Here is a 23,668-nt window from a genome sequence, read left to right on the forward strand (position 1 = left end):
GACATACACGTAAAAGGGCACATGTGTGTGTATGAATGTCGGAAGACACCTTTTAGCAGTCCGTTTTTTCCTTCCACCATGGATTTTAGCTATAGAACTCAGTTAATTAGCTTACTCATACTTAGCCAAGGTAAAGGCAACCTGAGTGTGGTATCCCAGTTACCTTTAATTGTCAACTTGATAACAGCCTATGGTCTTCTGATACAGGAGCCTCAGCTGAGGAATTATGTAAATTAGAAGAACCTCAGCTGAGAAATTGGCCTGTGGGTATGTGTGTTGTGGGTTGAATTGATTATTGATATAGAGGGACACAGTCTTCTGTGGTGGGTGCCATTCCCTGGGCTGTAGAAGAAAGGGGGCTAAGCATGGCTCTGAGAGGGAGCCAGCAAGCAGTGTCTCTCTATGGTTCCTGCTTTCATGCCCTGACCTTCCTCAATGATAGACTTACCTGGACTGTAAAGCCAAACAACTCTTTCCCTCCCTAAGTTGATCTTCTTCAGAGTGCTTTATCTCAGCCTCACAAAAGAAACTAGAGCAAGGTGGAAGATGAGAACAAACTCCATAAAGTTGCCTCTGAGCTCCACATGTTTACTGTGGTACAACTCCCCCAACGGTATTCACATGAAAGTTAATAAATAATTAAATTAAAATTTGAGTTTGGAAATTTTGGGATTCTTTTTGGGGGAGATTGTTGTTGTTTTGAGACAGTGTCTCATAACTGGCTGGCCTGGAACAGCCTGGACTGGGCTGCCCTCAACCTCACAGAAGAGAGCTGCCTGCCTTTGTTTCCCAGGTACTGGGATTAAAGGTGTTTTCGGCCACACCCAATTGTAATTTGATTTTCCAACTAAAATTCAAAATGTATCAATGGCTCCCACATAAGCTCAGTGATGCTGCTCTCACTTCCTTGCATTGGTGTTGATTTTCCTAAACAGGATAGAGAAGATAGAGCTGAGCAGAATCAGCTGCTTCTGTTACCTGGGCTGTAGTTCTAGAGAACACTGGTGACTGACTGAGTTTGCCATGCTAACTTTGTTTGTTGTGACTTCATTCTGCAGTCGTGTCTACAATCTCAGGTTTGTACAACCCCATCTCTAGTGTTTTATGTAGAGGTTGTAAAGTTTCACTGAGTAAGCCTGAGCAAGGCTAGATGAAGAAAAGTCCCAACTTCCTTTAAAAAATAAAAATAAAAAAAGACCTCTCCTGCTTAAAAATTCCGTGCATAGTCGGGCTTGGTGGCGCAAACCTGTAATCCCAGTACTCAGGGAGACAGAGGCAAGAGGATCGCTGTGAGTTTAAGGCCAGCTTAAGTCCAGGACAACCAAGGTATACAGAGAAACCCCATCTAGAGAAAAACAAACAAAAAGTTGCTTGCATTTTTCTTCTCAGTTTTGAAGTAAGAGAAGGGAAGGGCTACTAGATGGTAAAGTGTTTATTACCAAGAGAAATGATCCTGGTGAAAATTGTTTTTGCTATACTCTTGGCAGGGGGTAACAAGTGTTTGAGAGAAGAAAGACAAAGAGATGTATCTTCAGCTTTATTATTTGGAATTTACAATTATAAAGGAGTCCAAGGTCATTCTCAATCCTGCCACATAAAACATAGATATACACTTATTTAGAAAAATTATAAAATATTTTTAAAAATCACACTGAAATCAGATTTCTTCTTGTTTACTGGCAAACCATAAAAATATACATCAAATACACCTTTAATTTTTACAGTCTTATTGACATTTCTAACTAATCTATATATTCATAGAACTGAATGAATTGTTTCACTGCAACAAACTCCATAAAAGGATTGGAAATCCTAAAGTGTTTTGTGTCATGAGTACTTAATATTTGTAAACACTAGGAAACAAATACATTTCCTGTTCCAACATCTAGCTGCTGTTTTGTGGTTATGGTGAAGGCTCCCATTTCTTGATTACTGATGCAGTGCTGACCTTGTTCGCTTGGTCACAGGACCTTCTTAGTCAGGTGTTCTGTGGGCAGAGATTATCTCATTGGTCTGGGTATCTCTTGGGCATCCCATAAGGCTCACTGTCCTGTTGGTCCTTTCATATCTTGATTTAAGTGTCACCTGTCAGTAGTTGCTTGGGATTTGAGACTCAGTGACTTCAAACATTTATGTACATCACTTCTCAAAATCACCCCTGCCTTCCAGAACATTGAATTTTTCAATAATGTCCATGGTGTGACTAGAATGAGAGCTGTATCGGCATCTTGGGAAGGACAGGTACAGGTTTAGAGTTATAGTTTATTTCAGAAAGTTCTGTCATGACACCTCCATATGAGGAAGAAGGAAGGAGAAAGAGAGGTGGGATTTTAGGAATCTCACAAGAGTTAGCAAGAACCAGTGTTCTGTTTTGGAGTTAAGCTCTGTTCCTTAGCAAGTGCTCATGTAGCACATCTCTAAATGCCCATCCTCTCTTTCTGGAACGTTATCAGTCCCGGTCATATCCTCCTTTCCCTTTCTTCTCTGCCTCCTGACTGCCTTTTACAGTCCCTGAACTAATCTATAACCTGCTTTATACAGTTGTCAATCATTCATCAAAGGCACATGGTGGTGGTGTAAGAGTTCTGTCCAGTATTCAGTCTCTCAAACTTGATAGACAGCAGGAGCCCAGAAGAAAGTATGGAGGGTAGAAACAAACCAGAGATTTGTCATCCAGGGCCATAGGCAAGAAGAAAAGAGACTTGATGTAGGAGAGATTATTGGATTTGAGGACAAAAGACTTAGGTATAAGTCGTAGATTTATCATTTGGGCATGTATGGGCCTTGAACAAATCAACCTTTTTTGCTTAACTTATCACAACACATCTATTAAAACCTCCTTATAAATTATAGTGTTTTGTTTTTCGTTTGTTTGTTTCTTTGTGTGAATCTTGATTTCTAGCTGACTGGCCAGAAACTGTACATAGGTCAGGCTGGCCTGGAATTTGCAGCTATCCTCTCCCTCCCAAGTGCTATGACTAGGGGCATGTGCCACCATAGCTGGCAACGATAAAGTTCTGTGTAAACATTAGTTGACTGATGGATTAGAAATGAATAGAAACTGAAAAATGATTTTTGTGGCTCAAAGACAAGAAATTGTGTTATGTGGATATGTAAACCATACCTAGTTGTTTTCTTCTCCACCCCCACTCCCACCCCCGAGAAGGACCCTGTTGGTGCACTTTGACTTTCTATCTGCTCACTGAGTTGCTGGCCCCGAGAAATGATGCTATAGTCTCTTCCTTGTGAAGCACTCTGAGCATCAGCTAGGAGGCTTGAGGGTGGTGAGTGCAGTTACAAAGCCACGTCCTCCAGAGGCAGATTTGAATGTCACTGGAAGAAAAATGTAGTTTGACATCAAGGACAAGGAGACTTCCCACTATTGGCAAAAAACAAGGATCATTGCCCAAAACAAAAGAATTACTAAAGGAAAGCTTCCCTGGTGATGACTTCCTGCAGAGAACTTGATCCGCCCTTCAATGGCTGGGTAAACTATCCTCATTTTTGAGATGTATTCAGAAACCACACTGATATCCTGGTCACCTGGAAAAAAAAAACACATACATTATTCTAACTCTAGAAAAAGTGATCTGTTAACAGTCAGAAGGGAAACAAAATCTCTAAAGCCCTTGAAACTGAAAAAGCAAAGACCTCTCTTTATTCCAGGGATAAAGCACCCCAGAAGACAAAAATACTGGCCATTTTAAATGCAAAGAATCTGACTGTGCTTTCATGTTCCGGATGTGAACTTCAGCACTGGGTAATCAGGGAGGAGTGCAGTTGCCTCAGCTGGAGGTTTCCTAGAAGCTGTTGACATCACAGCTGCAATCTACTCCAGAGCCAACATCAATGGGGACCTGGGCCAAGAGTTAGCTGAAAAATTAATAGTGGCTTTCTTACGCTGTCTGCTCAACATTATCTTCACATACTTGATGATGGGAATTGGAGGTTTCATTTCCAGAAGAGGACAGATAAAGAAATAAGACTTGCTTAGACAAACCCATGATGACCCAAAGAATATCATCATCATCATCACAACAGGTAGATGCTTTAATTGAAGCTCTTTAATACCTAGTGCTATTAATACATAGTAATTTACTGTAAAAAAAAAAATTATGGGCCAGGTGTGACAGCACACACCTTTAATTCCAGTGCTTGGAAAGCAGCCTGGTCAGTGCTTGGAAGGCTAGCCTGGTCAGCAGAGCAAGCCCCAGGCGAGCCATGACTGCCTAGAAAGACCCTGTCTCTAACAAAGTATGTCTTCTCTGGGGTTGGCTAGATGGGATCGTGTATGTTGGGGAAGGGACAGTATAATGTTCTTCAGTGCTGTGCTGTTGTTAGCACCCCAAAGCAGGATGGGATCAGCAACAAAGGCATAGACTCTTTTCTGTCTTCTTTGCATAGTGCTATTGTGCTGAATACCTTTGGGAACAGGAGAAGAGAAACTCTTGCTTACCAGAGTCATGTTTTAATAATTCATCCTTTATCATCTGGAATCCATCTCCACCACTGACCAGATAGCTTGGGAGGGTCACTTTATACACTTTATCCATTTCCAGAGGCTCATAAATGGGCACTCGGCACTTGGTGCAAAGAACCTCTAGTTGCACCACTCTGTTCCCAGGTTTTCGGGAAATATCGTACACCACATGGATTCCTAGAAGAGAAATGAGTCCATGGTTTTGTTGAATCCAAAGGGAATTTTGCCTATGAAAGGGATTTTGGTGAAGATCTAAAATTGGGATACTAAGCTGTGCCACTTCAGTTACTGTGTGAGTGAACTTTCATCAGGGGAATGAATGTTGGTGATGGTGCAGCTACCATCAGTGCCATCTTTGAGTCCTCCAGTACATTGGAGAACCACTGGAAGGAGAATTGACCCTCAGAAAGGCAAGTGTGATTTTTCTGGGAGAAATCCCAGTATTCTTCCTCTTTATAAGCCTGAATTTATTGGTCCAGTGATGACTCACTGGGTTTGGAAAATTAGGTGTGCATCATTAGGAAATGCAATGGAACATTTGCAACAGCTTTGAAGACTGAATGTTGTAATTTTGGATTTGGTGACTTGCACAAATATTTGCACTCAGAACTTTGCTAGAGTATCACAACACCATGGGTCTTTGGCTCTGCCTTGGAAAAATGTTTTATGTCAGGGTTACCCCGCAGACACCAGGCGAGGGTCTCCTACCAGACAGCAATACCCATCATGTAATTCCATGAGCAAAAATGAAAATGAAGCAGCCTTCCTCCCAGCAGGATTAGAGCAGACTGTGTTTTGTTTGTTTGTTTTCTTTCCCTTAGTTCCTTTGTACCCTAATATACGCCCAGGCAGTTAACAATAATGGAAAGAGCTTCTGTTTTTAAGAATGTTACCTGCATCCGCAAGTAAGATTCCACTGAAAGACCTCATGTCAGATGATCTGATTAGTGTTTAGGAGGTCAGCTCCCATGGATGCCCTTTCTGATGTCCAAATCAAGGTTGGCAAATACTACTCATTGCCAAGGGCTGGGACTTTTGACCTCAACCTAACCTCAGTGACTCCAGGAGTCCACAGTCATTGAAAGATGGGGGTCACCTGGGAAAAAATCCAAACAAGCCCAGTCACAGAAGTGGTGAGTTGGGAGCTGAGCCAGCCAGGAAAACTCACATCTCACTGGACAATGTGCCCTGCATGGAGTGTCACTTACCACCCACTTGCAGGAACTCCCCAGTGGACTGGCCATAGCGATGCACACTGTGCTCAAAAGCCTTCTTCAGGGTGGAACCTTTTATTTGGACCAGGTCAAATGTCCCTCCAAAGGGCATCACGGCAGCCAGGTTCTCCCAGGTGATTGTGCCTTAGTAGAAGTGAAGCAGGAAAGAAAACAAGCTTCAGAAGATGCTTACCCTGAGAGCAGCTCCTTTAGGCTGAGCAAAGGAGAGGCAGGAGGGAAGTCACAGCAGCTGTATTTAACTTTGGGAAAGAATGTCCTGAAGGATCCACCACTGGGTAAGGGGGTTGAGCTTGACACCAAGTCCACAGTTTTCAGCCTTGCATCGCCTAGTTTGGGCTGGATCTTGAGTAGTTGGTTAAGCATTGCACAGTTCTACACAGGCAGTGTATTCTAGCCACCTACCCTAGTGTCTGAAATGAGCTTGGGGCCTTATACTGATGGGGTTTGACAGTATGCCAGCAAAGGCTGCAACAGAGCCATCAGTATCTGTCTAGTGGGCTTGTTTTAATGGATGGTGGGACATTGGGCATCTGTAAACACAGATTAGTGTTTTGGTCTTTCTCTTTCCAGATGTAAAAATGTTCAATACTCTTTATAAAACTGCAACAGTTAATAGCTTTAGATGCCAGAAATTTAGACCAAGTGTAGGTCTTACTAAGCTTGGTGCCTACATCTGTGTGAATACATATGAGAATGCCTGTGTATCCCTTTGGCGAAGCACTGAGTAACAGCTAATGCAAACTCAAAGGACCAGTATTTGTGGCTGGCAGCAGAGGGTGCTGTGGGCACAGTCAGGGAAGAGACAACATGGGCAGCTAAGGAAGCTGGGCCCAGGAGCATACCATTGTTCTTCTCATCAATGGGGGATCGGATGCTACCTCCATTTAAAATGCACATGGACACGTGGTTCCAGAACATTTCATCTGGGTGCCTGAGGTTGTTGTTAATCTGCAACAGTAGTAGAAATGTAGTTACTTAGGGTCTTCTATCAGTTTCAGAAATCTGGTTATCTCTACTGAGAAAACAAAGTATTCATTCCCCCATTCCTGTGTCCCCAAAGATTTTGCAACTGAAACCAAAACTGTACATTATTAATCATAAAACAATTGTTAGCCTATCTTCTATTAGCCGTCAATCAGTCAGAAGCTAAAGTCTATTTTGACCAGCCCCACTTTCACTTTAGGACAGGGGGCTCTTTACCCACTCATCAATCCTATCCCCCAGGCTAGGGAACATAGCAGAATGCTCTCTCCAGCTGGTGTCAAGATTGCTCCAGGGAGGACTGGGAGGATTGCTCTGTGAAGCTGCTCCTTCAGGGAAGTAGGATGGTCCAGGCTACCCATCACCTACCTTATGCCAAGCAGTTCCCCCAAATTGCAATCTTTGAGGCATAGGGATGGCCTCCTGAAGCAAGGGAGAATCAGGCTCATTGTTACGTTTCTTTTATGAAACACACACTTGCTTTTGAGACAGGGTCTCAATATGTAGCTCTTCCTGTCCTAGACTTGTTATATAAACCAGACTGGCCTCAAACTTGGAGAAATCCACTTGCCTCTGCTTTCTGAATGTTGGGATTAAAACATGCACCACTTCACTTAGCCTTAAACCTTTCATTTTAAAAATGACAGTGTTTTGCTTGCATGTATATATGTGCACCACATATGTGCCTGTGGTGGTCAAAAGAGGGCACCAGGTCCCCTGGGACTGAGTTATAGTTAGCCACTGTATGGGTGCTGAGAATTGAATGTAGATTCAAGCATTCTTAAGTTCTGAGGCAATGCTCCTGCCCCAAAATGTATGCATTCTAATTTTAAAACAAGCATGAAAAGTAAAAATTATATTTACCCCAGCCTCTTGATAGGGTAGCACCCTGGGGTGTTTCTTTCTAGATTTTTCTCTAGATGGTTCTGTCTGGTGGTTCTCATTCTGATTTCATGGTGCTCATGTTGGAGGGCATTTATGCTGTCACTCACTTGGTCAGAGTTTGTGGAGTGTGGTTGTGTAACAAACTGACACCAGCAGGATATACTGACAGGCTCCCCATGGGTGAGCCCATAGGAACAACAGTTTGCCGTAGAGACCTTGGCTTGGCACAGTCACAAAGCCACTTTGGCAGTTGGCCCTGGAAAAATGCTTTTCATGAATGTTCTTGCTCTAGCCAGGGACTTTACCACAGCTATGTATTGTCATTCTAGCTTGGGAAAGACGTGCAAGCTACATGAAGCTCGTGTTCTTTACAGCCAAGAGGACAAACCAGGGAAAGCCTGCCCTGCCAAGACAGATTCTAGCAGATGTGCTTGATGTACTATGTCAACATCTGGTTGAAGGAAGGGGGGCATTTCCTGTCTTCAGGTCATCTTACAGAAAGAAATACCCCAAATTTAGACATCGAAGAAAGACATTTTAAAAAGTTTTAGTCCTTGTAAGCAATAAAGTGATACTCTCTCTCCTAATCTCTTTGCGCCTCCTTGTCAAGGCATTCGGTATGAAACCAGTCAAGCTTCTTTCTGGGTATGAATGTATCAAAAACCCCAGCATCTTCCTTTCCTCCCTCCCTACACGTAGCTGCTCTGCCCCAGCAGACAGCTCACCATAGCATCGCAGATCAGGTTGCCCATGTTGCATTCTCTGAAGCGGCAAGTCTGAGTGGAGCCATCCAGGTAGACTATTGTTCTTCCCAGTTCCTGGGTAGAATAGTTATCTAACTTTATCCTCCATTGGTTAATGTCTGCTTTGATGGTTGCATCTAGAAGGAAAGGAAGGAAGGATATCAGAAAGGCACAAGTGAAGGGAAAGGTCTGTAGTTAAAGCAGATCTCCTCCTGGGTAAGTTCTAGAGAAATTAAATATTGTCAGGCCTCCCTGCTGGGCGTATGCCTTTACCATATTTGTGCACTTTGGTTTTGGCTATGAAATTCCTTAGGGATGTTTACCTTGTAGTCTAACATTAATACCTGGGTGTATCTCACTTCAAGGGTGTTTTGAACATCCTAGCATCAGCTCAACATCTGGGTGAGCCCCTGTCAGCCCGTGTAGGATGACACCATGGTGGTGCCATGAGCTTTGAAAGGCTAGATAAGTAGAGAGGATCTGCTGAGGATGTGTTTCCCAGATTGTTTCCTCTCCAGCTGCTGAAAAGCCTATGTCACAACCATGCAAGTCCATCCACTTCACACCCATCCTTCTGAGATGTTGATGGTAAATATCAAAGGGCTGGTAGAAGGACTCATGGCATTGGGTCTATGTGTACACTATGAAAATGAATGGCATAAAATATTCTTTTATTTTGAGTCTCAAAAATGGAGGTACTTCTTGGTAAGTATGGCGGTACACAATAACCCCAGCATGGGCTATATATGGAGAGGCTTTCTAAAAGCACAAACAAAACAGAAAGAGGAGGTATTTAATGAATGAAGAGGCTGAGGTCCACGCCACCCTGTTACTGCCTCTTGTTAGGTGGGCCAGATTTTGAGTGCTGCTCTGACCTATTGGAATTGCTCTTCTTTGGTTGGCTACTCTCTAGATAAGAGCTGACAGTGGCTTTTGCCTCACAGGATTAAGCTTAGGGTCAGTAGTGCACTGAGCAGACTTGGAAAAGCATGTAAGGATTTGGGAATTTGAGATTTCCTTATGAATAAAGTGAGTAAATACAAGGGAAAAGCTAAATATTCACAAGTATTACAGTCATTTCTTGAAACAAAACAAAAGAAAGAAGAGGATAGAAGATCTTGCCACTGTATAACTTTTCATGTGGTAGACTCTCCCCAGATCTCACCTTCAGGAATACTGCTGTTCAGAAGAATGGGATTTCCATATGAACTGATGACATTTCCTTTATCATCAAACTCAACCTTCAGATAGCCTAAGTATTTGCCAAAAGCATAGGCCTGGACCACAGGAACCTTCCGCCCATCATCAGAGGTGACTATGAATGGATACTTCCCAGCAGGCACTTCGTTGGAAGGTGGAGTTCCTGAAATAAAAGAGACAGCACTGATCAGGAGATCAGCCTTTGCATGTGGCAAGCCACTGGCTGAATGACAGTGAATTTTGACTTGATGATTCACCATCTGCTGTTGTACATTGCTGGTCTTTCAGAGCCCTGTTAGACATTTGTTACCGATTTCAAATGCTCTTTTAGTGTACAAATCCTGCCATTCTCCACTCAGTAGACATTTACTAAGCTGTTTGTAAGTCTGGGGCATTTGCCTGGTGATCTGGTGGGTCAGACAAAAATAGAACACTGCTAAGATTATCCCTCTTTCATGCAGACTCTGTCTCTGTTCCTCTTTCTGAATGAATTATCCAAGCCATTTTGATGTACTTCAGTTTCTCTGTAAAACCCCCCTGCCTCTGTTTCCCAAGGCTGGGATTATAGATACATACTACAATGCCTGTCAAGCATAGTAGGAAGGAAACCCCAAGAGGTGAATATTCATTATACAGGGTTGTAAAAACACCTCAGTGTCTTAAGTTCCTCAGGGTGTGCCTGCCAGTCACAGTAGGTATATTATTTTAATGTATGCCTCTTTCTCTTATAAGATGAAGACATTCTCTAGAAACCCTGCACACATACATGAGGACTGAGGAGAAATGACAGAGCTGTCCTTAGGGTGCTTTGGATCAACCACATTCACCCTAGGGACCAACAAGCAAACATACTATTTCCTCAATTCTTCACATCAGTCAGGTTTTGCAGGCCTTTATCTCATGGGGCACAGGAAGAACTTGGGAGCCATTCATCACACAGAGGCCTCCTTGCCTGAGGGTGAGTGTGGCCACAGAAGAGGCATGGTGCACAGCATCTCGTCACTTGACATGTTTTATTTCCTCCAGGAACCTGAATTTAGTTTTTACATTTTCATTATGTGTGGGGAGGTAATGTGATTAGGTCCCAGGAATCAAACTCAGGTTCTCAGGCTTGGCTGCAGGCCCCTTTACCTGCTGAGCCATCTTCCTGGCCTTGTGTGTTTCAGTTAACCTCACTCTTTCTTGATGTATGCTGTGCTTCATTTGTTTTGATCTTTTGAGACATTGCCTCAAAGACAATGTGCAGTTCCAAGCTGGCTTCGACCTTATAATCCTCCTGTTTCAGCCTCTCACATAAATGCTGGGATTGCAGTGATGTTCCATTACAGGATTCATGATTCAGACTGAATTTCAGTGGAAGTGACATAGTTTTTGGTTGGAATCAGATTATATAATTGATACTCTTGGTCCACTGTGTTCCTATTACCCACTGAACACATGACTAGTCCCTCCTATTGGATGTTTACAAAGTCCAGAGAACTTCAGCACATGTTCATCTCACACATGAATCAGGTCTAAGAAGTGGCTGTAACTAATTTCATTTAGTTCTCCAAGCTTCCCAGGAGGCAGGTCACATTATTAGCTGTACTTTACAGATGAAAAGACTGACTATCATTGCTCTTTCAGAGTCTTTTTATATGCCTAAGGAAAGCCAAGGTGGCATGCTGTGAAGAACCTACTCCCTGCCCCTGTCAGTTTCCAGAGCCAGAACTAGTGCAGGACACAAGCACAACAAATAGCATTACACAACTGCTTCCAGTGCCAATGCCCTGCAGATGATCTAAGACATTGTAGAATAACAGGGAGAAGGAACTCTGCTAATCTAATCCTCTTCTTATTCTGTGCTCCTCTGGGGAAGGAGAGATCCTGCCCTTCACTGCAGGGGCCTAGGTAGTTAGGGCAACCTCTTCTCACCTTGCCAAGGCTTCCTCTTCTGGGCAATGTTTGGAAAGCTGCAATTCCCCTAAATGTCCACACTGTGGCAGAGAATATCCCATCCAAGTGGAAGAGGGATTGCAGAAATTGCAAAAATCTGCAATCCAAATTGCAGATATCAGTCATCCTGCAGTTTCTTAGAAATTAAAGCCAGACTTCTAGCCTTGGGTTTTTGTTTTAGTTTTCCTTCCATGGTGATAGCATAAACAGAATGTTAAAAGTTGGGAACCTGACAGTCCTATCAAATGCTTCATTAGCTCAGCATGCACTCTGCAAAACCAGCACCCCTTTGGCAGGGAGCACCTACTCTCTAGTCAGAAGAGCCTTGATGTTCTTTGAGAACAAAAGATATGTCAAGGTTATCTCATGCAGACTTAGTCAGGAAAGGCAAGGCGGCTTCCTTTGTGGCTGAGGTAATATCAGATCTGGCTAGCTAATCTCTGCCTCCACCAAGGCTGAGCCGTCTTTACTCCTTCACGCATTTAGCAACTCTAGAAAACCACCTGGCAGGAAAAACAATCCAGGACTTCAAATTTTCCACACTGTTCCAAGCTATTCAGCCAACGGCATAAAACGTTTATTACTTTTTGCAGTGCTGGAGGTCAAATCCAGGGCTTGGTGTGTGCTAGATAAACACTACCACTGAGCTACACCCCAGTGGCTCAGCCAAAGGTTCTAACACTTCAAATATTGTCTCCACATGAAGCCACACCTTCGTCTTTTAGGTATGTGGCTTACCATGTTGGTAGGAGAGGAAGTGTCTATAGACTGTGTTCCAGTTACTGAGACAGGACTCAGCCTGAGTGACCATGGTGCTCTGGGTGCACACGTGGACGAGATAAACCCTGCACTGCTCAGTACTTTGCAAGTACCGGAAGAGACCTCAGCAGAGTGCTGTCCTCAGTCACAGAGTGTATGATTCCACTTGGGGTCGGGGCAACCCTCAGACACACTTGGAGAATTTTTAAGACAGAAGAGTAACATAGTATCTCAAGCTTAAGATTAATGGTTAAGTTTGTATAATACAGCAAGTTCTTGGAAAGGTTTATTGTATAAATAAATGCAACATTGTAGAATATTTGGGAAAAGAAGAACAAATCTATTGACTTTCCATTTTCAAAATTCTGAAAACTTAAAGAAAATATTTTTATGAGTAGCAGCGGGTGGGTAGGGGGAGAAATTGGTGGCAGCATATGTTAGGAAGAAACCACTTTGTTTATTAAAATTCTGTATTAGTCAGTGTTCTCCAGAGACTCAGGACCATGTTCACATATATAGGGAGTGTAGGAGACATATTCTCAGAACAGAAAGCTAGGGTATTTTTCTTGGACGTGTATTTCTAATCCTATGACTTTTTTTGAGGAAGCTACAACACTATCACCACTTTTTGCTAAAGTTTGGGTTCAAAGAGCTGATGTAAATAGTCAGGCAGGGAACAAACTGAGCCTGTAAGAGTATCATGCTCTTTCCACAATCCCAACCCATAGTTCCAGTGAAAGAAAAATGAAAACCTCCATGTAAGACTCCCAACGGCAGAGCTAAGGAGGCACAAACTTCCGTTGTTGTGAAGTACTCAGTTCTCAGGGCAGTAGGGCCTGGGAGTTCTCAGGAGTTGATCAACTTTTCCTTTTTAACAACCCTGCTTGGGGCTGGATCCCGACTGCCATTTTTTTTACAGTCATTGACCACTGCTGTATTCTTGCAAAATAATGTGGCTTTGCTCAAAAGGAAGCGGGTGCAGAAGCTGGGCCAGGCAGAGGCTATCTAAAAGGATGTGAGTGAGTGATCACTGGAATGAGGAAGGTCCCTGTGCTGAACCAAGAAACACCCAGAGAGATCACTGCCAAGGCCACTGGTCAGACCTTTGCCCTTTGGTTGATTATCCAGTGCACATAGTAAACCCTGGATGTCACTAGTTCTTATCAAGTGTCTGGAAACAGTTACTTGGAGAATGTTTCTCCGTCCTGTGCATGTGACAAATGTTGTTTTGGAAAGGCAAGATTATTCTTCTGTTGTTGTTGGTGTGTGTGTGTGTGTGTGTGTGTGTGTGTGTGTGTGTGTGTGTGTTGGGAGGCAGGGTTAGCAGTCTCACTGTATATTCCTTGTTGGTCTGGGCCTCTGGGCCTCACTATGTAGACCAGGCTGGCCTGAAACTCAGAGATCTGCCTGCTTCTGCTTCCTAAGTGCTGGGATTAAAATCATATATCACTACACTTGGCCCTGTTTTGTTTTGTTTTTGAGATGTGGTCTCATATAGCGCAGGCTGGTCTTAAACATTCTGTGCAAAGGAAGATGACCTCATACTTCTAATCCTCCTGCTCCCAAGTGCCTGTTTTGCAGGCCTGTGCCACCACATCTGGCTTAAGACCCAGCTTCTCAAACTGTGGGTCATGACCCCATATGAGGCGGTGTGACTGCAAGGGAGGGTCATGAAAAATTGGTCAACAGTAAAAGGTTTCTGAACATACAATGACCAAAAATCAATTCAAAATCAATTCAAAAGAGGATGAATTTCTGTCTGGGAATGATTACCTGCACTGCATCTCGAACTTCACTGTAGCCTTGATTCTGCACACATATGTAACCTTTGCACTGAACATGTGATCACACTGGACAGTACCAATGGACGGTACCTGAGGCTCAGACTTGAGGCTATTACTTGCTGTAAACTGCTCTGTTGATACTGTCCATGCAAAGCTTTCTGCCCTTATAAAAACATGACTTTGTTACATAAAACAAAGAGTTGTTAATATATTCCTGCCACCATTCTCAGCATATAAAGAACAAACTAGTTCATCCTTGGGAGTTTATTGCATCAGAATATGTTTGAGAAAAAAAAAAAGTTTGAATTCCTGGCTTGCATTTCATAGAAAACATTAAGTTAATCTTGGTTAGGACAGAATTTCCAAACAATTAATTTCTGAAATAGCTCTAAACATACTTCTGCCATTCTGTACTTATGTATTTATGCAAAGTGGCATTTTCAGAATGATCATTATAAAATCAAAATGCTGATCAACTCTGAAAAAAAAAAAAAAACACTGAAGATGCTGAAGTACCAAATATCCAGCCAGTATTTTAAATCTCTACATAAAAATAAGCAGGTCCGTTATTTCAACGTACATTTGCTTTTGTCTTTAGTGAAATGCATGCATACTGAAGAATTACTTTAAAATAAGTTTCTTGCATTGGTGAAATGGCTCCGTGGGTAAAAAGAGCTTGGGGGTAAAAGCCCAAGCTCTATCCCAGAAACCTACAGTAGAAAGAGAGAACCAACTCCCCAGGTTTGTTCTCTGACCACCACATATGCTAATACTCACAAATGCACGCATCATATGCACACGCACAATAATAAATTTAAAAAATAAGAATCATTTTCTTTTTATATATTATCGGTAAGTTTTTGACATTTATGCCTAATTTTATATATTCATATACCCAGGGGTCACATAAAAATATCCTGAGCAGGATATATTTATATCCTGGAGAGATGGTTCAGTGGTTAAGAGCACTGACTGTTCTTCCAGAAGACCTGAGTTCAATTCCCAGCAACCACATGCTGGCTTTCACCCGTCTGTAATGGAACCTGATTCCCTCTTCTGCTGTGCATGGAAAAAAGTGATCATATACTTAAAATAAATAAATCTTTAAAAAAAATATCCTGAGCAAAGAAGGGTCATGAGTAGAAAAAATTTCAGAGGCCTTGCTGAGAAAGTACATAACAGAGAGATGAACAATGGCTGCTGGGAGAGACATGTGATACAGTTTGCACAGTACCTACTAAAATTGCACAAAAACCTTGGGCTTGAGTCCAAGCATGGCATAAAACTGGATGTGGTGGCACATCCTCTAATCCCAGCATTCAGGGAGGCAGAAGCATGAGGACCAAAAGTTTAAGGTCATTCTTGGCTGCCTAGCAAGTTCCAGGCCAGTATGCATGCAACCAGGATAGGGTTTCTCCATTGGAAGCATTAATGTGTACCCTGTTAGTCATGATTCATTTAACTTGGAGGTTTTTAGAATGTGGGCTATATATTAAAAAGAAAAAAGAAAAAAAAAAGGAAACTAATTTAGTGGGGAGTAACAAGCACAAAAGGTTAACTAAAGGAGCAGAAAGTATCAGGGTGCTATTCAGGCACTTTGGGAATGTTTTGTGATTTCCAGCTGGACATGGTGGCTCATGTCTCTAACCCTAGTACTTGGGAGGCTAACGTAGAAAGACTGCCATGAATTCAAGGCTAGCCTGGACACAGTAAGTTCCGGATCAGCCTGGGCTACAGTGAGAGCTGGGCTCAAAACACGAAAGGATCTAAACTTCCACAGGCTATATTCTTTTTACTATATTCCTTCGTGTGTGTGTGTGTGCGTGAGAGAGAGAGAGTGAAAGAGAGAGAGAGAAACATGAGAATATGCCATGGCACATATGAGGTCAGAGTACTACTTTCAAGATTCAGTTTCCTTCCTTTCTCTCTTTTCCATTATGTGAGTTCTGGGGATCAAACTCTGGTCTCCAGGCTTGTACATCAAGTACCTTTATCTGCTAAGTTATTTTGTCTGCCTGAAAAATATTTTTTCTAAGATTGGAAAAAATTGTCTGAATATGTGAGTAAGCCTCATCTCCTATTATGTCTTCTAATTGCTAAATTTAGTCCTTAAAAGAGAGCCAAATTATATTTCGTGAGAACAGATTTAATCTTGGTAATCTATTTAAAAAATGTGAAATAAACAACTAAGAGTCAGGTCAGAGTTTATGAGAACGGAACACTCTATTCAGGAGTTACAGATAAGCAAGCTACAGCTTATCCTTAGATCTCTCATCCTATGTTGCAGGACTTTGATAGCAACAGTTGTAAGAGCAAAAGTATAACCAGCATTCCTGCCCAAGGAGCCCAATCAATAACCACACAGCTTAGCCTATGGGGGTCCAGATGATGCCATACGGTGTCAGAGATCAAGATGGTGTTAAGATACACCAAAGTGACACAGGGGAATGATTGCAGCATCTAGGGGTAGCACTTCTTGAACTGTTTATGTCCTAGCCTGGTCATGCACCTGTTGCAGGATATATGATCACACTGTGACCCCTGAGATTCTGTTATTTACTGGAAAAAAGTGCTTCTAGTTGTGGTGTGGTTCAGCCCTAGCACACACCTTCAATCCAAGAGCTTTAGCTTGAGTATTGTAAACAGGATTAAATAAAGTTAGCCCTAGGTCAAGAGGCAGAGCAAGCAACCAGTTGACAAGAAGTGAACATAGGAAAAAAACCATAAATAATAAGAGGAAGTCAGGAGGACAGACAGATAGGGAGATGCAGAGGAAGTAGAAGGGAGAAAGGTTCAGTTTTGAGGATTTTTTGAGATGGCATGGAAAAGGAGGTGTCCTTTTCCTTTGGGACATTGGCTGAGGAGGTCAGCTGGGTGATTTCTCTGCCTCTCTGAGCAAGCAGGCATTCACCCCTGCATCTGGTTCTTGAGTCTTTTTTTGGTAAAATTGAAATGATTGAGATTTTGTTTTAAAATGACATGCACCATTTAAAGTTTGTGTGATGGCCCCCTTGTGGAGCTCCTGTCCCCTCCAGGTCTTTCTATCACTCCCTTCTTCCATAAGATTCCCTGCACTCTGCCCAAAGTTTGGCTATGAGTTTCAGCATCTGCTTTAATACCTTGCTGGGTAGAGTCTTTCAGAGGTCCTCTGTGGTAGGCTCCTGTCCTGGTTCCTATCTTCTCCTGCTTCTGATGTCTATCCCATTTGCCCTTCTGAATGAGGATTGAGCATCTTCCCTAGGGTCCTCCTTGTTGTTTAGCCTCTTTAGTACTATATATTTTAGTAGGTATGCAGCTGGTCCTGATGATACCTGATAGGCTAGGGTCAGATAGAAGGGGAGGAAAACCTCCCATATCAGTGTACTAGGGGAGAGGCATAGGGGGAGAAGAGGGAAGGTGGGTGGGACTGGGAGGAGATGAAGGAAGGGGTTACATCTGGGATACAAAGTGACTAAATTATAATAAATAATAAATAATTATTTAAAAAAGTTTGTGTATGTATATATATATATATATATATGTATGTATGTATGTATGGAAACACACACACACACATGTATACATGGCCATTAGTGCTGTGTCATACTATAAGAAGGGATATCTTAAAGTCAAAGTTAGCCTAGTCAACACAAAATATTGCTTGACAGCCAGGACTACATAGTGAGACTCTGTCTCAATAAAAACAAAACAAAACATGAAAAAAGAAACAAAACAATAATAAAAGAAATAGTAGAACAACTGAAAAGGCAGGATATTCTGGGTGCTTTGGGAAATTTCAGTTTACTTTATACATATCTGTGAGAGTGCACACACGTTTGTACACGTACCTATTAAATCCTCCTATAAAATGTCATGCTCACCATGGATCACAGTCAAAACCCATAAAGGATGAAGTGGCTGGAAAACCAACTTGCTCCCACTGTGAGTTACAGACTTCTAATGCTGCCTTGGAGAAAAGCTACAAAGATCCCCAGTATTTGAACAGGTCACATTGACAGGGCTGGCATAGAATTGAAATACGAGCAGGCAAGGATAAGGACCTACTGGAAACTGCTGTGTTTGTGTGCTAGCAGCTTACTGGTCCTCCCTGTGGTGACATTGAGGGTCAGTGGAACCTTCAAAAAGTGTCTAACTTGAGGTGGTGAGTTCATTGGAGCCATCACCCTCAGAGGAGATGAATGTAGTTCTCTTGAGATCACAGTTCTATGAGAGAGAGTGGTTGTGAAAGGAGGCTTGACCTTCCTGCATATGTCCATTTCCCCTCCTCATTCTCTGCCATGTTGTGTTGTGATGCCATGAATAGCCAAGAGAGGATGATCAACTGAGGCCAAACTAGTGAATCTTCAAAACTGTGGTAGACTTTTAATCTTCAAAACTGTGATAGACTCCTCATTAGGAAGGCAATGTGTCTAAAGGGGTCAGGTGACCTGTCTGTACAGGGTCACTCAAATGAGTTAGAAGTGAAGGCTCTTGACCTAATATTGTATTTCTTTTCTTTCTATAATTTGTACTGTACCTCTTTTTCTGATTCCAAACATAACACGTATTTAGCATTTAAAATGCTAAGAAGTTCGATGAAGGCAATAATAGTGATGACGACGATGACAACAACAATAATAATAATCAACTTTCCAAGCCAGATACAGTGGTGCGTGCCTATAATCCTACCACTCTCATGAGAGGCAGAAGCAAAAGAATCACAAGATTGGGGCTAATCTGGGCTAGACAGTAAAACTCTGTCTTGGAAAACCAAAAGCTGGGGATATAGATGCTTCAAATACCGAAAGCCCAAATTAAAAAAAAAAAAAATACAGAAAGCCCTGGGTTCAGATCTAATAACCTCCGAAAACATTTTAAAAAAATATTTATCTTTCAGAAATCCTATCATAGACTGACCTTTGGCTTGGGGATCAGTAATGTTTCATTTTAGTAAGTGTGCTCTATGCTTGTAGCATTGACTTTTCATCATGAAATGAATGAATTCTTAGGATGTCTCCCAGTAAGATTACCTGGCCTCATTATTACAGCTTACACATTCTGAATCACATGCTCAATAGTTACCAAGGTAAAGAGAGAAAGCGAGCAGTCTGAGTGTCCTCACCCGCAGAGTGCATTTGAAACCGTTACCTGTGTAAAGAAAGGTGTTGGTGTGCCCCCCCACCACGACGTCCACGCCTCGCACTTTCTGAGCAATGAGTTTATCCATTTCAAAGCCGGAGTGTCCCAGTGCAATGATCTTGTTCACATTTAGGGTTTTTAGTTTATCTACTTCAGGCTGCAGGGCAGTGATTTCATCCTCAAAGACCAAATTTGCCCCTAAAGAAGAAAATTAATAAAATGGACATTAAAGTAATTTTGCTGTGCTGCTTATATAATGACACACGAAGCATAATAATTTCTTATTGAAGCACTTCCATTACTAAGAGCAAAATAGGAATACATTAGGAACAGAAGCCCTAGCAGGCAAGAAGAATTTAAATCAATGTCCTGGGTTGCATTTACCTAATATTACATTTGGCCATGTATGTTTATGTGGGTATACATATGTATGTTTTTATATATACATTTTTAACCTCTATTTTTGTGTGCACACGTGGAGGTTAGAGGACAATTTTCAAGAGTTGGTTCTCTTCGTCTACCATGTGGGTCCAGGGGATCAAACTCAGGACATCAGGCTAGGTGGTAAGCACCTTCATCTACTGAATCACCTCATTGGTCATATATGATGTATTTGCATAAACTCAGTCTCAAACTGAGAAGAGACTTCAGGTATGTTTCCATCTCCTTTCATATTTAGACCCTCACTATAACCATTTAAAAAGTGCCAGAGCATAAAAGTATGGTACCCACAACTGCTTCTAATTCCATTGCTTTGTCTGGAAACTTGGTGGATTCCGTCTTCAAACCTAAAATGTCGACAAGTAGGCTTTGAAAGCCAGTTTCAAACAGTGGCTCTTTCTACATTTATTTATTTTGATTTGTGTGTGCTCTGGCATACTTGTGGGTGTCAGATCTCTCCTTCTACCACGAGGGTTCCAGGGATCAAATTCTAGGTGTCCGGAGTGGTGGCTGGTGCCCTGACCCACAGAGCTATCTTGCTGGCTCCTGAAAACTAATTTTAGCATGGTAGATGATAAGGGAGTGGCTACATTAGAACTGAGTGCTTTATTACACTGAGACCTCATCTAAACCTTGCTGGCCCAGGGAAGGAGTACATAGCTCAAGGAGTGCACGATACCACTCAGTGTTAATAATGAGCGCCTCGGACTCTGGTTGCATAACCTGGGTGTTCCTATGCTGAGACATGAACCGGGTCTCCCAGCCTGTAGCCAAAGTTTAGCAAGTCCTTAGGTCTTAACAGCTTCAGTGGTCATGAAGGAGCTGCAAGCATGCTTTCCTGAAGTCACACCCAGAACCCCACAGCAAGGCAGTCCTCTAGTTAATCTTGATGCTCTCATGCTAATTTCTAAAAACCAGCACTAAAATGAAGGTGTCCCAAATGCAAAAATCTCATAAAATGTATGTCTTCCAAGTGTGAATAGCAAGAGTTTCTTCAAACACCAGCAGAACTACTAATAAAACCTGCCCTTGTCCATTGCCATGCTCAGGACTTCATTTCCCTGACGTGACTCCTGACTACATGCCAGCTCCATATGTGCGAAGTATGGATGATAAATCACAGCATGGCAGCACTGTGGCCAAGGAGGCTCCAGACGGATGGCTGGGAAGTTAGCAGCTCCCTAGCAGAGCTCAAGGCGGCACTGAAAACATCAAGAGTGGCAATGCTCTGCTATCATGGTCTATCATGGGAATATCAAGGACGAGATTCTTGTCCCCAAGCTTGGGGCTCCCCGGACAGTCCTCAGTGTCTTTTCCTGATGCTCTGATAAAAAACCCTGACAAAAACAACTTACAGGAGAAAGGGCTTAGGTTGGCTCACACTTTGAGGGTACAGTCCCTGAACTGTGGGGTAGCAGGACCTTGAGCCAGTTAGAAAGCATGGAGTGATGAATGCTTGTGCTCAGGTAGATGCTTCCTTTGCTGTTCATGCAGCCTCAGACCCAATCCTAGGGAATGGAGCCATCTTACTTTGCAGTGGATCTTCCCATCTCAATTAAAACAATACCTCACAAGTGTTGAGGACTTGTCTCCTAGGTGACTGCTGTGACGTTGACCATTAACACTAACCGTCACAACCCCCTTTTCCGTCAGCTGTCAGCCTTCCCCAGGGCATTCCTTTGAAATAGCAAGGTGCTCTCCTCCTCCTGCTACACAGTACCTTCCCTTCCGTCTTATTCCTCTTCACCTCATTCACTACTTTCTGACACAGCTGCATTTACTTATTCTCTCTCTGACTATGTGAGCATAGAGAGATACAGACTTCTTAGCTGGTGTTTCTAGTGCCTAGAACAGTGTGAGGCACACTGGTCCCCAGGAGAGGGGGGCCAGAAAGGAACGATGCTGCCGTCCTCTCCTTTGGTTAGTCAGGCAACAAAATAGTTCTGAGAGATACCCTAAGTCTGGGCACCACATATGTAGATTGCATGGGATGTGTTTTAGACTGCAAGGAGTATTACGTGCATGCACGCACGCACATACACACACACAGAGGAATTTCATTGCCTACCTAAAATAAATAAATTAGTGCATGTGTACATATATGTACATGTGTATGTGCTCCGACCACTAGAACTAGAAAACTGTGTTTTATTGGGAGCCAGAGATCTATGGGAGCTGCTTGTGCCAGGTTTCACTCACAATTTTGAACACACAGAATTAAACAGAGATATTGTTTAGTCAACAAAGAAGTTCACCAAGCAGAGACGGTGATGCCCTTCAGAGGTAACTGTGAGCAACACAGAATCTGCCACCTTGGTTTGCTAATCACTATCCTTCATGTGCCACAGGCCGTAAAAACCTGGCTAAGCTCTGCTTTTCCACATCTGTTCCCAAGCCACAAATGCCAGGAGAGTAGAAGATACCTGGATTTGAGAGGAAGGGGGTTTCCTTTGAAGTGTATCCAACAATCCCCACAACCTCATCACCAACAGGAATAACTTTATATGGCAAATAAAGTCCGGATATTTGATGTGCTAGCGGCTCCCGGGCCTTAATGTTTGCACTCAGAATTGGAAATGTGACCTTTCTGAGGAGGGGATCAATCAGTCCTTCCACACCGTTATCAAATTCATGGTTTCCCAGTGCCTAAGTAAAATGGAAAAGAAAAAAAGGATTAAGCACCTTAAATTTTCCGATGAGAGCATATTTTTAGGCATATCATGTTAGCCTCCCCAAAATGGTCTAGGCTCTCTGAGATTTGACCACATGTCCTGGTATTCTTCTTACCTCCAGAGGGGGCCCTTGGGCTGGGTCCAGAGAAGATCATCAGAGGTAGGCACAGCATTGTTGCCCTGGGGCCCTCATCTAGTAAAGCTGCTGGGAAAGTGTACATTTGCAACACCCCCAACACACACTGTGAGCTGGAAATGCCTGCATCACCATCTTCCGGCCAGACAGCTCCACAAACCACAGTCACCTACCCAGCGTGATCCTATTGTTTTCTGAGTTAGCCTAATCATTCAACACACCATCATTTTAGTAGAATGTGGACACTCCCAGAACCTGTTTCTTCATGGCTTCTCTTGGGCCATTACATAAGTTCTCATAACTGCTCTTCTCAAGAACTTCTCTCCAATTCATCTGGTGGGGGGAGATTAGGACTAATAGAGAGAGTGGGGTGTTGGTTTCCTGCCCTAGTCAGCCCCAGGTCACCCTGTACCGTGAGCAGGATAGAAAGCATGGAAACAATCCGGGTAACTAGAAAGAGAGAGATAAGTCCCTTGCTTTGGAGCCTGGTGGAAGACTCCTGCCAGCTGAGAATCAAGAATTTCAGCACAATCAACAACATTGGTCATGAAGGCTACTGACAGAACAGTATTCCTTTTAGACAGAAAAAAATTTGTTCTCAAATGGGAATGTTAAAATAGGGATGAATGGTGCTTACGGCTTGCTCTTACCCTTTCCTAGGGATTTTCTGGAAGTCTCTGCAAATGAGACTAAAACTTTGTTTACAGTAAAGAGAGCTTAATGTTCCCTATAGCCCTTGTGACCCAGAATTTTGCCGTGTCAGCTGCAATTCTAGCTAGTGCACATCAGAACCACCCTATGATCTCATTTACCAAAAAAGAACAGTTTTCTTAGCTACCTTTTGAGCTGCAACTTCAGAAGCCATGAAGAACAGTATGTATGGCTGTTGTAATGACAAGGGCATCTCTGTCTTGAGCAGCCCACACCCAAGGGTGCACACCCTCCTCCTAAACACCTATAACCCCCATTCTTAAATATATGTGGAACTTTCTTCCTCATATTCTAATGTACTAGAGCCCTGCTTTATACTGGTTGGTCCTGAAATTCTTTTCTGTCTTTCTCTGAGTAGAGGTCTTTAAAAGGAACCTCGAAGCCAGGCATGGTGACTCACACCTATAGTCCCAGCACTTGGGGAGGCAGAGGCAGGTGGATCTCTGTGAGATCAAGGCCAGCCTGGTCTACAAAAGTGAGTCCAGGACAGCCAAGGCAAAACAGAGAAACCCTGTCTTGAAAAACTGAGAAAAAAAGAAAGGAAAGAAAGAAAGAAAGAAAGAAAGAAAGAAAGAAAGAAAGAAAGAA

General features: G+C 42.7%; 1 protein-coding gene across 1 annotated transcript in view; it reads right to left on the reverse strand.

Moving 5' to 3' along the window:
* Positions 1-1,524: 1,524 nt before the first annotated feature.
* Nt5e (5'-nucleotidase ecto) overlaps positions 1,525-23,668 on the reverse strand; it is a 43,874-nt gene continuing 21,730 nt past the window's right edge. Inside the window, exons 2-9 of the mRNA XM_055602519.1 lie at positions 21,985-22,207; positions 19,130-19,318; positions 9,490-9,687; positions 8,307-8,461; positions 6,558-6,663; positions 5,689-5,838; positions 4,457-4,657; positions 1,525-3,543 (exon numbers count right to left, since the gene is read on the reverse strand). Coding sequence (XP_055458494.1) covers positions 3,380-3,543; positions 4,457-4,657; positions 5,689-5,838; positions 6,558-6,663; positions 8,307-8,461; positions 9,490-9,687; positions 19,130-19,318; positions 21,985-22,207 — 1,386 coding nt within the window. The 3' untranslated portion in view covers positions 1,525-3,379. The remainder of the gene's footprint in view (positions 3,544-4,456; positions 4,658-5,688; positions 5,839-6,557; positions 6,664-8,306; positions 8,462-9,489; positions 9,688-19,129; positions 19,319-21,984; positions 22,208-23,668) is intronic.

Source organism: Psammomys obesus, unplaced genomic scaffold (assembly GCF_907164565.1).
Source record: "Psammomys obesus unplaced genomic scaffold, mPsaObe1.curated_primary_1811, whole genome shotgun sequence".
Classification (NCBI taxonomy): domain Eukaryota; kingdom Metazoa; phylum Chordata; class Mammalia; order Rodentia; family Muridae; genus Psammomys; species Psammomys obesus.